Raw genomic sequence first — 15,017 nt, 5'->3', positions numbered from 1 at the left:
GTAAGTAAGCTACCTTAACATGCTTTGGGAAGCCGAAGAGGATGACAAATAGTCAAAGAAGTCAAAGCTAGAAAGCCAAAGTGAGGCTTAACTTATTTAGGTAGGAATGGGGGCGTAGCAATTAGCCCGCCCAATCTAACCATTTAGATAATCATTCCTAACCCATTCTTCTAGTTCTATTCTTCACAAATTCCAATCAAATATTTAGGGTTTAGGGTTTTTGCTTGCTTGACTGATTTGCAAGATCGAGTTTGAGAGGTCTCGTAAAAAGTAAACTTGAGAGGGATAAACCATTTTGAAGGCAGAGATAGAATTATTTGAATGACTCAATAAAAAAAACCGGGATTAATTAGGCCTATAATAATGGAGAAAAGCAAGTGGTTATCAGTCATTTCGAAGGCCAGATTACCAAAACTTAGTGTTATTATATCAAATCCCAAAATTCTAAAGAAAAGTGTTAAAATTCAATGGTTTTGCTAAGTTGAGAGAGAGAAAAGAAAAGCATTGGTAGAGCGTAGTTTGGGCTAAGAGGAATGGATGGCAAAAGCTATCAACCACCAACAAATTCTCTTCAAATCACATCGTTTCACATCGATTTCCAGAATACCGTTCAGTTTACTTTTACCTGTTTGAATAGCTTATGCTAATTTTGTCCGTCTTTGATAAGTATCGATACGGTCTTTATAAAGTTCCTCCTACGCCTGAAATTTAATGGGATCCAACTAGACCATGTCTTCATTCATAGGGTCCCGAGTACACGGATCACAAATATTCATATTGAACCCACAAATATTTGTATTTTTTAGTTAATCGAGATCCATAGAACTTTTTGGTTCTAATTAAATCACTTCCATCCATGCTAGTTCATATAGTGGAAACTCTCGCTTTCAGTACTATTTCCACCTATCACCACAAACAATCGTTGAAATTGTGACTACCACTTAAAACTCCTACCCCGAGCACATGAAATGGAGGTGTAGACAGTTAGGTCAAATCCAATCTACGAAATAATTTGATCTATAGATAGCATCATTGTGGTAAGATCGTAATGTTAAGGGAATCGTTATTACAGAGCATAAAGAGGAGGTCATAAATGTCAATATCGTAAAATTAATTTTCGATTGAACGGAAATTGAAAATCCTATTTTAAACGACTCTCATCTCTCTCGCTTGTGTGTATGTCACTGATGATGTGTATGTGCATGGATGGATGATGATGAAGCCATCTTTGAAAAATGGTCACATTCACATAATAGCACTAAGGAAGCCCTAACCTATGGGAGCCATTCAATTAGCCCAATGTGGACATGTCATCTCCACCATACAATACACACACCCCAAAAAAAACCCTATTTCAAACCATTTTTTATGGTCACCAAAAACACCCGTTCAATTTTCACTGTTCATGTCTAAAACGCGAATCATTACTCTAAGTTGTCAAAATCGTCAATATCTTTTTACCGAAATCTATCACAACAAAGAAGAAAGTGATCCGAGCATCCTTCAAAATTTTCAAGGTGAGTCTCGATCCATATCACAAATTCCCTCCAAAGAAAGTAGTCGGAGTCTGACTCGTCAGAAGAGGACTCATCTCCTAACTGAGGTCTATGTCAAAATCATCTAAAGCTGAAGCTATCTCATTCCCTGAACAACGTGGGCTAGGAGAGGAGGAGTATGCCCCATAGTGACTACAACTGATTCATCCCAACGTCTCTTCAGTCATATAGATAGTGGAAGAACAACTGATGGGAATTAGGGCGGCCTTGCCCCAACAAAATAAGATTCTAGCACAAAATTCCGTTGTCGAGATTACTCTCATCAAAACCCAGTGAACTATAATTGAGACGAGAAAACTCTTCAAGTTAAATTATAAATTTAGTTTTGAAATGACTTTGATATGATTGAGTTTAGCATCGAGATTTTAAAAAGATTTACTCGATTTCTCAATTTTACCTTTAATGTATTAAAATTTCTCAATTAGGTCACAACCGAACTAAGAGAAAAATAGCTGATTCGAAATGAAACATACGTATCAATGAACGATTCTTAAACAAAAGGGTCTATTTAGGTTAAGAATGTTCCACATTAGTTGGGGAGGAGAACAAAACACTATTTATAAGGGTGTGGAAACCTTCCCCTAGCAGACGCGTTTTAAACCCTCGAGGGAAGCCCGAAACGGAAAGCCCAAAAAGAACAATATCTGCTAACGTGGATCTGTGTTCTTACCCAAAAAGAGGTTGGAATAGTCAACATCACATCAAATATATCTATTTCATTATTCCCCGCTCATCCCATTCCCAATAATTTAGTACAATTTTGATTCAAATACTATTTATCGGTATGTGTTGTCTACCTCGACCTAAAATTTTAATAGTTCGAATCCCAATTACAAATTTTTAAAATCTAATATTTGAACAGACCACAATAACGGGATTGATATTGCAAAATCTAATATTTTTTAGTGTCTTTTATATGATAATTGAACAACATATAGTGCTTTCTAACTCATATTTTGTTTAAGGAATGATGTACGTAAGTCATGATTCATATTCAGTGGCCTTTCCACTCGTGTGATTGTTTGGCTAGATAGGTAAGATTTGAGTTGTCTCGTGAAAATCTAAACAAGAGTCATATTGATCATCGTTGTTGTTTTGGATGACGTACATACACAAACATGCATTTTGTTTTATATAGATGAACTTACGTGGGCAGGATTGGGTCGAATTAAACATTTTTTTTAGACTCAACCTAATTATTAAACAATTTTTATTAAATAATAAATTTAATTTATTCAAAATTTATGTTTTTAATAAAAGTAAAATTGTAGCTTATTTTCAAATATGCCATTATTAAAATTTCAATATATATTTTTTGAAAATTACCTTATAAATATTTAAAATTATTTTTACAAGTTATTGAGAATCAATAATAAAAAAAAAAATTATAAAATTAAATCAAAATTAATTAAATATATGTATATATATTGTAAGCAAAAATGTATATTTTAAAATTAAAAATAAATTTGAGTTATTTGGGTTCAACTCAATCTACTCTTGGGAGAATGTACGAAGTTTTCATTTATTTGAATTTATTTCAATTTAAATAAGTTTCTAATTCAACTCAAACCGTACGAGTTAGATTGAATTGATCGAGTTTCTCGAGAAGTTTTTTAACAATTATATTAATTAATAAAATAAATATAATTAAATCGGTTGACAATATTGAATCAGACGTTATAATCTTACCAAAAAAAAAAAAAAAAACATTTTCTCTACCACTAAAATATATAATAAGCCTGGGTCCTCCACTTGGAAATTTTGCATAATATATTTATTTTTTGATTAATTTACAAAACTTTTTATTATATCTACCTTAGTTGGGGAGGAGAACAAAACACTATTTATAAGAGTGTGGAAACCTTCTCCTAGTAGACGCGTTTTAAAGCCTTGAGGGAAAGCCCGAAAGTGAAAGCCCAAAAAGAACAATATCGGCTAGCGGTGGATCTGGGTCGTTACAAATGGTATCAGAGCCAGACACCAGACAATGTGCCATTCTCACTGTTCCCCAAAGGGAGATAGACACGAGGCGGTGTCCCAGTAAAGACGTTGGGCCCCGAAGCGGTGGCTTGTGATGTCCCACAATTGGTTGAGGGAAAGCCCAAAAAAGACCATATCTGTTACCGGTGGATTTGAGGATAAGCAAAAAAAAAAAAAAAAAAAAAAAAACAATATCTATAGGGATGGAGTGTGTGGTTACACTTTTTGTAAAATTTATTCCATTTTGATCATCTCAAAGTCAAAGCCTTTGACTTTTTCTTCGTAAGCAATTTATTCTTAGTCAATTTGTAATAATGTTTCCTTTTTTCTTTTCCTCTTCTTTCTCCATTTTTTCAAAAATTAAAAAATAAAATATGTTGACAAATCCTTTTTTTTTTTACATATATAATAATTAATAAATTAACCGACTTAAAATATTTACTTTCCGTCCAATACTCATATGAATATCTTTTGCTTTATTTAATGAAAAAATTCCAATTTTAAAATTTTAAATTTAACCAATTGAAACTAAATTTTAAAAAGAAAAATTAATTTTATTTGTTAATAATTACCCGTATTTTTTCGTGGTATAAACAAGCCTATTTGTATAGGGTGCTATTGATGGTGTTAATATAACACATGCGGAAGCAATTTGGATCTTAGGCACTTTTAGAACATCAATTATTGTAAATAACTAGCATGTTCATAAGTATTAAAACTTAATGGGTTTAAATACTAACCTTTTGTAGTTCAAACTCCTTTTGCCTCACGAACCGGTTTCGAACCACCACTAGTGTCTTCTCCACTATCCTCCGGCCTTAGAACGGGATTGTGGAATCCGGTGAGTGACTAAACTTGGGAGGGATTTTGTATATGTGAAAGAGAGTGTTTGTTTCAAGGTTTTTTCATCAAGATGAAGAAGAATTCATTCCAAGTATCATGATCACTCTATTTAAAGAGTCAAGTTTGCATGTTCATGCAAACTTGAGATCACCAAATTTTGACACTTAAAATTCCACTCAAATGTTTGGGATTATGTGGCAAGCATGCATGTTTGAGTTAACCAAATTTTGACACTCAAAATTCCACTCAAACTTGTGGGGTTTATTTGGCAAACATGCAAGTTTGGTTAAACCAAATTTTGACACCTCAAAATTTCACTAACATGGATTTTTCCATTAGATGAAAGTCAACATTTTGACTTTCTTCATTTTAATTCAACAATTAATTTGAATAATGAATTTCAAATTAAAGTAACATTAAATGATTAATTAAACCATTTAATTAATATTTAATATTAATTCAAATGCCAATCCCAATCAATTCCGACACATAATTGATTAAGATATTTAAATCTTATTTAAATATCTCAGATTCTCTCTTTTCGTTTAATTCGTAAATAAAACAAAATTGCGGTTAAATATATCGTATATATGTAACGCATATTCCCTAATTTGAATTCGAACACTTCGAACTCACTCGTCACACTGTTCTATGGTTTAGTCCGATATGAGCTAGCAGAGGGACCTAATGGACCTATAGATCATGGGCTCCAACGATCCAAGATTAACCGATTAAACTCATTAACCTGGTTAACCAACATTCGTTAACTACTAGGACACTCCACTATAGCCTAGTAGTTGCACTCCCCTCACTATAGATATATTTCTGTCCATCTGATATAACCATGATTAGTAAGTCGATCCTTCACAGGTTGTTCGTAACTAGAGCTGGGTCAATTTACCGTTTTACCCCTGAAGTTATTTCTTGTTCCTTATGTCTCACTGATCCTCTAATGAACAATTGGTTTGTGGTCCAACCAGTAAACCGAATCCCTCTCAGGCCAATGAGAGGGTGGGGCCCCTTGTTCAAGACATGGAGTCAGTGCTTAAGGGAACTACCTTTCTTCTATCCCTAAAAGTGGGTAGGAGTGAATTCCGTCTTGCACCCCATGTCCCCAGCCATTCACCCAGTCTTACCCCTGAAATGGGAGGCCTGTTGAGTCGGCGAACTAGAGCCACTCTCACCCATGCAAATCTAAGGATAATTCCGAATAAACAGGAGTTCATGGTTAGCTCAGGATTAAAACCGAGTTACCTAGGTTATCGAATGAAAAGAAAATCAGTCTCAACAGTAAACGACTTTATAAAGTGAGAGTGGTTTTCTTCATGATCCGATCTTATGCAATACTCATTGCATAGGACGCCCCCACTCACATGTCTCCACATGCACAATTTAGTGATCACATTGTTTATATCATATACAAAAGTGGGCCGCATCCATAGTGTCCCCAGAATAAGGTACTCAGCCTTATCCTTATACTATAGATCATTTTGACTATATACTTGAACTTGATCCACTCTTATGTCTCTACATATAGTTCAAGTAATCATACTATAGCCAGAGTGTTCTTAGTTTATTGGATTTAGATTAATGATCGTAAAGTTCACTTTATTCAATAACAATTTATTACTGAAAAAACATCAATAATAACTTTATTGAAAATAGAATATATCTTTGTTTACAAACTATGAGTTTTAGGACATAAAACCCAACAGCTATTTCTTTTGATTGTGTTCGATGCGTTGGAGTCGAGATCAAAATCAAATTCATTCTAATCTAAAATATTTAATGTTTTCAGTTAAATTTTAATTTAATATAGTTGAGAAAATTTTCTTTCTATTTTCATTTAATTTATAATTTGGCCAATGAAAGCATTAAATTTATATCCTAATGGATAATTAAAATATAATCTTCCATATTTAAATAATAATTAAACTAAAAACACAATAAATGAGATAAAGATGAGGCAATTATGTAACCTTGGAAATGTACCTAAAATTTTTCAAAGTGGGGAAAAATAAGTGGATACCAAAAGAAAACTATTTTTTTATTTTATTTTATATATATATATATATATATATATATATATATATATATATATATATTTATTTATTTATTTATTGTAGGCTTAGGCTACGTCAACCACCAACCCATTCCCTAGCCTTTTATATATATATATATATATATATATATATATATATATATATATATATATTATTTATTAAAAATATGGTTTTGAAAATGGTTGGCATTTTTATTCTTTGAATGAAAAAAATAAATAAAAATGGAAAGAAAATAAATTTAAAAAAAAAAAAAAAAAAAAAAAAAACATGGGTGTTTTTTTTTTTTTTTTTTTTTTTTTTTTTTTTTTTTTTTTGTGTGTCCAAGTTCAATTTATGTGATGGAAGAGTTATTTTCTACAAAGGGTTGACTTTATTTATTTTTTTTTTTTTTGGTGGGGGAGAAAAAACATTATAAGAGAGAGAAAAAAATTTGTACTTTAAATCTTAAATTTTGAAAAATTCAATTAAAGTCTCCCTCATACACTCCGGTTGAATTCACGAACCTTACAACTATATCATTTTTAAAATTATTTTTCTCTATGTGTATATATTTTTTAGTATCTAACTAGTTAAGACATATATTCTTGATTAAAAAATTAGATGTTCGAATCTTTATCCTTATTTGTTAACTTAAAATAGTTATTTTCGAACTCTTATATTATAAGATAATATATTATTATAAATTTCCTGTACTCGGATAAAATCACGTCTCGATACATTTATTTATTTATATCGTTCATATTTATTAAAAAAAAAAAAACAATTGTAAGGGCTATAAGGATCCACTTAGGACTAAAATGTTATGTCGCCACTTTGTCTCCCACATTACATCACTATTTTTATTTATTTATTTTATTTTTATTTTTTTAACATTGTACCTTGCTGCACATTTTTAAAGTGTTCCAATTGTTGACTCTATCTGCCGACAACCCAATAGTTTGTTGCCACGTGTCAACGTCAGGGCCTACCAAACCGAAGCTTGAGAGAAATTGAATTTTTCTTTGTGAGGAAAAGTTTTCCATTTCCATATTAATTGCATTTAGAAGAGACTTTTTTTTTTTTTTTAAGATAAATTATTAAAATTCAATTCATTTTAATTTTTTATTAATATTATTTTAACTATTTAATCATATTATTCTTTCAATTATAAATTTAGTTTTTAAATGTTTGATTTGAATTTTAACAATTTTATTTTTATTTTTTAATAGACTCTTGAATTTTTAATTTATTGTTAAAAAAGTTTTAATTTTGTGTCTCCTTTCTCCAAAAAAAAAAATAATAATAATAATAAATAAATAAATAAAATAACTTTGGTTCGACCACTTAATGAGAATTGAGGTCCTTGCATGGATGTCTTGTCCCCAAGACTTGCTTGCCCTGTATGGAATACCCCATGGTTCCTTGAGTGTCAATTGCAAGGAGGAATGTCGTTAACTAGGGCGTCATTTTCCGCTAACCACTCGCTCACCGCCCACTCGAGCTTCGCATTTCAAGTTCATTATTCTAATCGTCTCCTCTACTCCACCAGAAGCCCTAGCCTCTTATTTGAAGCTATTGACTCAATTCAACATTTATTAGAATTCACCAAGCCAAGGAGCTCAAACGAATAAGCTTGCCCCCTACCCCGGTCTCAGTGTGCAAGGGGCAAAGCATTCTTGTCGTATTATTCCATAGAACTTTCGATAGAACTTTCCATACAACTCTCTGTTCTAGTTAAATCACTTCCATCCGTGCTAGTTCTTATAGTGGAACTCTCACTTTCACTACTATTTCCACCTTCACCACATATGTAACTATAAACGTAACTGTCAATGTAATTGTGACTATCACTTAAAAAGTAACACCAAAACAAATTTGAGCTCGAAGATAACTGTCAATGCAACTATTAATGTGATTATTCCAACGACTCTCGGCAACAGATATCTCAGCTCTCACATCGATAAAAAAAAAAAAAACGTAGCGAAATGCGATACTGTTGTGAATTGCAGGATTCCGCGAACCACCGAGTCTTTGAATACAGAAAATTAAAGATTTTTGTTATCTAATTGAATATAAAATTGAAATTTGATATTTAGTAGATCAATAAAAAAAAATTTATTTAATTTACATTTTAGATATAAACTTGAAAATTTATAAACTAAATTTATAATTTAATTTTTAAAAAATAATTTAATTAAAAAGGAAAAGAATGAGGAGGCAAGGGAGCACTTATTCCACCAACCCCCATAATTTCCCTCTTTCCTTTTTTTAAATTATTATTTCTTTTAAAGCTCTATGGAATTAAATTAAGCATTTCAAAAAATTAAATATATTTAAAGAAAGGAAAAAGAAAAAAAAAACATGTTTGACAAAACCGACATGTTTTTCTTTATCAACATTAATGTTTAATCTAATTAAGTATTATATGATATTTAATCTATCCTTTATAAACAAAGGGTCTTTATTAATATTATAATAATTTAACTTTCCATTTTTTTTAATTTTCCCTCCCTCTTAAACCTTTCTAAAAGAACTATATATATATATATATATTTTGTTATTTTCAAATATTATAAGGATTATGGATATTTGAATAAACTACTACCATATCATCTAACTTATTATTAAAAATAATAAACTAAATTAGTATTGAAGTATTAAATAAAGAGAAAAATAATATCGAAGAATCTTATACGAGGTTTAGCTAATAAAGCTTAGATACACAGAGTATAAAGAAGTTAGAAAATTATTGAACTCAAAGAAGGTTATGAAAGTCTCACATTGATTAGAAATAATTAAAGTTTATTCAATAAAATAAGTAAAAATACGATTGTCGGTAGTCCAAAAGTAAAAATGTGTGCTTTATGTTCAACAAGCGAGGATTCGTGTCATGCACCAAGTTTAGCCATAAAAATACGTGTGCTTTATGTGCATAAAGAGTGGTAGACATCTCATTACTCTTTGAGTCAACAGGGTGAAGTCATCATTCAAACTTTTGACTTTTTGGTTGAGAATATGAGTTTTAACTAGTTGAGATATGTTCATATAACGTTTAACGAAGAATTGTCTAGTTTTTTTCTTTTTGCGAGTATAGCACAACATGTGAAGCAGGGTGTGTTTTCATAAAGGTTAATCTCGTTTTGTGGCTAGCACGTGTGCCTAGGAGTGGGCTACGCAAAGGTGTAAACATGGACTTCTAGTTGTGCTGTGATAGGGGCGTTTGTGTGGCGTGGGGTTTGGCACGCACGCACTCAAAGTCATGTAGGGCATACTGTGGGGCCAACAAGACACGCACACATGCGCTCAAGAGCCACTAGGGCGCGCAAGCAACGGCAAGCAGGGCGCCTGCACGCTCTCACGCAGGACCAGCATGGGGCGCACACACGGGGTCAGCATTGGAGCCCATGAGCGCGCCTTGGGCATAGGCCTTAGCATGCACAGGTCAGGGCACCAACAGGAAAGTAAAGGAGAAAAGTAAAACTATGTTATGTATGGGAAAGAAAAGGTAAAGATGTGAAGCTTATCAAGAAAAAGAAGGCCACCAACAGCACCTCTAATCACTCACTATTTTTCCCGTTGAATCTCTTCAGTGGACAAAGAATTTTATGAAAAGGGGGCTTTCATTTCATTAACAAAAAAAAAAAAAAAAAAAAAAAAAAAAAAAAAAAAAAAAAAAAACTAAAACCAAATGGATGGGTGGAGAGGTGGGGGCCTTTGCTGTTATTTTGGCTTTATAAATGAAAGGGCCAACACAAGAACTCAGCCTCAGATTCAGCACAAACAACAAGAGTTAGGACACCTAAAACTCTCTTCACCAAACAAATGGAAATGGAAAGAAGGAGAGATTTCAAGGGGGAGAACAACGCCAACGCCAACGCCAACGCCAACGCCATGCCATCTGAAGATGTCACCGTTGATTGGAGAGGACGACCCTCGAACGCCGTCTCCCACGGCAGAATGAGAGCAGCTGCTTTTGTTCTTGGTAACTCTCTTTCTCTTTTTATTCTAAAAAGAATGAGGACATGAATGAATCTGATAGAGTGAGCGTGTCGTGTATGGTCGGTGTGCAGGACTGCAAGCGTTCGAGATAATGGCGATTGCTGCAGTTGGGAACAATCTGATAACATATCTGATAAATGAGATGCACTTTTCACTGTCAAAATCTGCAAACGTAGTGACAAACTTTGTTGGAACAGTGTTTCTTTTGGCACTTGTTGGTGGCTTCCTGTCTGATTCTTATCTTGGGAGTTTTTGGACCATGCTTATCTTTGGCTTTGTTGAACTTTCTGTAAGTTCCTCCTTTCATCATTCATCATTCTTCTTTCATTTCTATCAAAATCATTCTTTAACACTCAAAATCACTCTCCATCCTTTCATGTTTATCAAAAACTTATATATGGTTTTCTCTTTTAGAACATATAATCAACAAGTTCAATGAATCAATCTCCTCACAGCTTATATCAACTTAAATAGCCGAGTGCAATTATATTATAATGGTCTAAGTCTACTGCTAGCAAATATTATCCTTTTTAGGTTTTTCTTCTCGGACTTTCCCTCAAGGTTTTTAAAACGCGTCTGCTAGAGAGAGGTTTCCACGCCCTTATAAAAAATGTTTTGTTCTTCTCTCCAACAGATGTGGAATCTCACAATCCACCCCCTTCAAGGTCCAGCGTCTTTGCTGATGCTTGTTCCCTTTCACCAATTGATGTGGGACCCTCCAATCCACTCTCTTCAGGGCCCAATGTCCTTGTTGGCACACAACCTCGTATCCACCCCAACTCCACTCCTAGCAGATATTGTTCTCCAGGTTTCTTCTCAAGAGTTTTAACACGCGTCTGTTTGGGAGAGGTTTCCACACCTTTATAAAAAAATGTTTCGCTCCCCTCTCCAACCGATATGGGATCTCACATGTAATCTTTTAGTTATACTTGTGAGCACACTGCACGTACATCATCTCAAGAAAAGTCAAAGATTTTGCATGTGCATGCATATACGACAGATTATAGGGATAGTGAGAGAGAGAGTAGTAAAGGGAAAGAAAGGCAAATAATATGCTGGTACTCATATGTGCAGGGATTCATATTGCTATCGGTTCAGGCTCATGTTCCTCAGCTCAAGCCACCCCAATGCAACATGTTAGAAAGTGATGGAAATGAGTGTGTGGAAGCAAAAGGGTTAAAGGCATTGATATTCTTTGTGGCACTGTACTTAGTGGCTCTGGGGAGTGGGTGTGTGAAGCCCAATATGATAGCTCATGGGGCTGATCAGTTCAGTCCACAAAGTCCAAGCCAATCCAAAACGCTCTCAACATACTTCAATGCAGCCTATTTGGCCTTCTCCATTGGAGAACTCATTGCGCTCACTCTTCTTGTTTGGATCCAAACTCACTCTGGCATGGACGTTGGCTTTGGAGTCTCTGCTGCTGTTATGGCTCTGGGTTTGATCAGTTTGGTTGCTGGCATTTTTTACTACAGGAATAAACCCCCTCAAGGACCCATTTTCACCACTATTCTTCAAGTAATTCACTTTCTTTTCCTTCTACTTTTACTTGAGTTTACTATGACTTATCATAAAATTTGTTTGTTTCTTCTTAAAGCTTTCCTTTGTGTCCGAAAAATGTTCCCAAAACCATCCATTTTCGCCCGTTCCCTTTTCGTTATCCTGTTCTTAAAACATTCTATTTCTGTTTGAATACTTCTGATCCATTACATTGTTCATCATTGTACTGTTAGTTAACTTTTCATAGCGGTCTCCATAAGAACTTTAGAATCATATACTCTTACAACCCATGCTATCTCTGTTAACTATAATACGTAAACTAAAATCTTTTAAGGTCGTATACGTACATATAGACTCGTAGTGGGTAGACTCTTCGAAAGTTTTTCGGGCACAAAAAAAAAAAAAAAAAAGGATGAACATCTATGAAAAAGTTAGTGGTGTCTGGTGAGTCATATTGTCCAGAAAAAGTTGAATCAAACTCTGTCATACTAATCCAAATAATTGGTGTAAAAACACACAATTCTTCAGGTCTTTGTTGCTGCCCTTTTGAAAAGAAAGCAAGTTTGTCCTTCCAACCCTCATATGCTTCATGGAAGCCAAACCAGTAATGATAAAGTTGGCTTATCCTCTCACTCTGCCAACCTTATTCCCACTCAAAAGTTCAGGCAAGTCCACTTCAATTCTCCATTTTGAACTTGTTTTAGAACCTGTCCTAAACTTTCCTTAAACAAACTTAAATCTTTTTAACATGAGAAATTTGATATCAGGTTCTTGAACAAGGCTTGTATCAAAAACCAGGATGAAGCAGCAAAGGAAAGCCCATGGAGATTGTGCACTCCCAATCAAGTTGAACAAGTGAAGATATTAGTTTCAGTTGTCCCAATATTTGCCTGCACAATAGTTTTCAATACCATATTGGCTCAGCTCCAAACATTTTCAGTTCAACAAGGAAGTCTCATGAACACCCAACTTACCAAATCCTTCCACATTCCTCCAGCTTCCCTCCAGTCTATTCCTTACATTATGCTCATTATCATCGTCCCTTTGTATGATACATTCTTTGTCCCATTTGCTAGAAAATTCACTGGCCATACCTCTGGAATATCTCCTTTAAAACGTATCGGTTTCGGTCTCTTTCTCTCTGCTTTTTCGATGGTTTCAGCAGCCATAATGGAGAAAAAGAGGAGAGATTCAGCTGTGAATTTGAACCAGACGATATCAATCTTCTGGATCACACCACAGTTCCTTATTTTTGGGTTATCAGAGATGTTTACAGCAGTTGGACTCATTGAGTTCTTTTACAAGCAATCAATAAAAGGGATGCAAGCATTTTTAACAGCCATGACATATTGCTCATACTCATTTGGATTCTATTTGAGCTCACTGCTTGTGTCAATGGTGAATAAGATCACATCGAGCTCCTCCAATGGAGGTTGGCTCCATGACAATAACCTAAACAAAGACAGGCTTGATCTCTTCTACTGGTTGCTGGCTGCACTTAGCTTCCTCAATTTTCTTAACTACCTCTTCTGGTCAAAATGGTTCGACGAACATCCATCTGTCTCACAAAAGCCACAACATAATGACAACCCCCACCATGGAGAAGACTATCACATTTATAATTTCAATTCTTCAAAGAACAATGTTGATGATTATGTTCCTTGATCAAGAGATTTTCAGGCTACTTTTTTTTCTCTGTTTTTTAGATCAACTAGCCGATATGATCTAGATGGGTTGGGTGGGTGAATTGATAGAGTTTGTGTGATAGATGTGTACCTAATTCAGTAGATAAGACAGTAAACAAATATTATAAGCATGTGTACCTGTAAATGTCTCATTGTCTTCGTCATATTATCTTCAAATGAATGACAAAAGTTGCTTTCTCCTCCACTGAAAAAAAGATCATTCTATGAAAGATAGGACTCTAAAACTATCTTACTCTCCAAATGGTTTAATGACTTTTCAAGAAAGAATTGGTTTTTAAAATTATTAAAAGAATTAAGTAGTAAAGATAAAATAGCCTTTATCCAAAAGCTATAGAAACTTTCTTTACAAAGTGAAGCACCAATAAGTATTCCACTACAAGAATATCCTAATCTTTTTCTCATCAAAGGACTGAAAATGAAGAATTGAACTGGAAAAAGGTTAAAAAAAAAGTATACTTTTACAGAAGTTGGAAAGGATAGTAAGCAAAAGATATATATTAGGCAAAAGTCCATTGACAGTATTCAAAGCATTCTCCATCTCCTTCCCACAAATTCTCATCAATTTCGCTCCTTAATTTTTGGGGAGCCAAGCATAACCTTCATTAAAAATATGAATTGACAGAAAAGGAATAACTAAGTGGGAAAAAAAAAGGGCCCCAAAGAGATCTAGCTAATGTGATGTGATGCATGCACAAGGAACATAATGAAATCCCTATAAAACTTAAGTCAAAAAGGAAGGAAAAAAGAAAGGATTTCCATATATATATATATATATAGAGAGAGAGAGAGAGAGAGAGAGAAAGAGAGAGAGAGAGTTATGCAGTAGAAACACTGCAAAGAAGTATGTGTTAAGCTTTTTAGTAATCAATCATATAACTTTATGCAAGGAGACATGTCCCAAACATGTTTTGTTGTCTGAGCTTGGCTCCCCATGATGGGGATAGGCCCTTTCCTCAAAACTCCTGGCCGAACAGATGTCAATATTGGCTGCAGAAAGATGGGAATGGCCCCCCTTCTACAAACCAAAGCAATAAAAAAGACCTAAACAGTCTAAAAAAACCACACCCTGATTCATCTTCCACTTGAGGATTTTAAATTCATAGCCTTTATGTGGATACAAAGAAATTGGCTCTAGTTCCAACACTAGTGGCTTTACGACAGGTAAAATGCAGAGATAGAGTTCTAAAATTCTACTACAAATATGAGATGAGAGTCAAATTACACAGTCAATTTCCACCACCATCAGAGGATGTTGGTGTTTCGTCATCTATCATTTGCAATTCTCATTGCTTACCTGTCTGTCAAAAAAGAGTGATAATGTTAAGATGAGACTTCTATTCAGTGAAGTTGGTTACATGATAATAACCTGGTTTTCCTCGTGGACATGAAAT

General features: G+C 33.9%; 1 protein-coding gene, 1 long non-coding RNA gene and 1 pseudogene across 2 annotated transcripts; 2 read left to right on the top strand and 1 right to left on the bottom strand.

Annotated features, from left to right (window-relative positions):
• Window positions 1–3,309: 3,309 nt before the first annotated feature.
• LOC147789396 (uncharacterized) lies at window positions 3,310–4,437 on the bottom strand. Its single transcript, XR_015411788.1, has 2 exons — window positions 4,277–4,437; window positions 3,310–3,673 (listed from the first exon to the last, which is right to left on the bottom strand). It is a non-coding gene; the product is annotated as an uncharacterized LOC147789396 (long non-coding RNA).
• Window positions 4,438–8,346: 3,909 nt separating this feature from the next.
• Window positions 8,347–8,497, top strand: LOC147789395 (5.8S ribosomal RNA; annotated as a pseudogene).
• Window positions 8,498–10,117: 1,620 nt separating this feature from the next.
• LOC111809805 (protein NRT1/ PTR FAMILY 4.3-like) lies at window positions 10,118–13,822 on the top strand. Its single transcript, XM_023696236.2, has 5 exons — window positions 10,118–10,403; window positions 10,492–10,709; window positions 11,495–11,938; window positions 12,449–12,585; window positions 12,688–13,822. The coding sequence occupies exons 1-5, from the start codon at window positions 10,244–10,246 to the stop codon at window positions 13,583–13,585; spliced, it is 1,857 nt and encodes a 618-aa protein (XP_023552004.2). The 5' UTR covers window positions 10,118–10,243; the 3' UTR covers window positions 13,586–13,822.
• Window positions 13,823–15,017: the final 1,195 nt, after the last annotated feature.

This window comes from Cucurbita pepo, chromosome 14 (assembly GCF_057944985.1).
Source record: "Cucurbita pepo subsp. pepo isolate OVF chromosome 14, ASM5794498v1, whole genome shotgun sequence".
NCBI lineage: Eukaryota > Viridiplantae > Streptophyta > Magnoliopsida > Cucurbitales > Cucurbitaceae > Cucurbita > Cucurbita pepo.
The sequence above is the reverse complement of the archived record's forward strand: the minus strand, read 5'-3'. Positions and strand labels throughout refer to the sequence as shown.

Bases quoted from the DNA above. Each gene is read 5' to 3' on its own strand.
- LOC111809805 (XM_023696236.2), top strand. From the start codon at position 10,244: ATGGAAATGGAAAGAAGGAGAGATTTCAAGGGGGAGAACAACGCCAAC. The intron at 10,710-11,494 runs GTAAGTTCCTCC...TCATATGTGCAG, and splicing joins TTGGCTTTGTTGAACTTTCT to GGATTCATATTGCTATCGGT. The intron at 12,586-12,687 runs GCAAGTCCACTT...ATTTGATATCAG, and splicing joins ATTCCCACTCAAAAGTTCAG to GTTCTTGAACAAGGCTTGTA.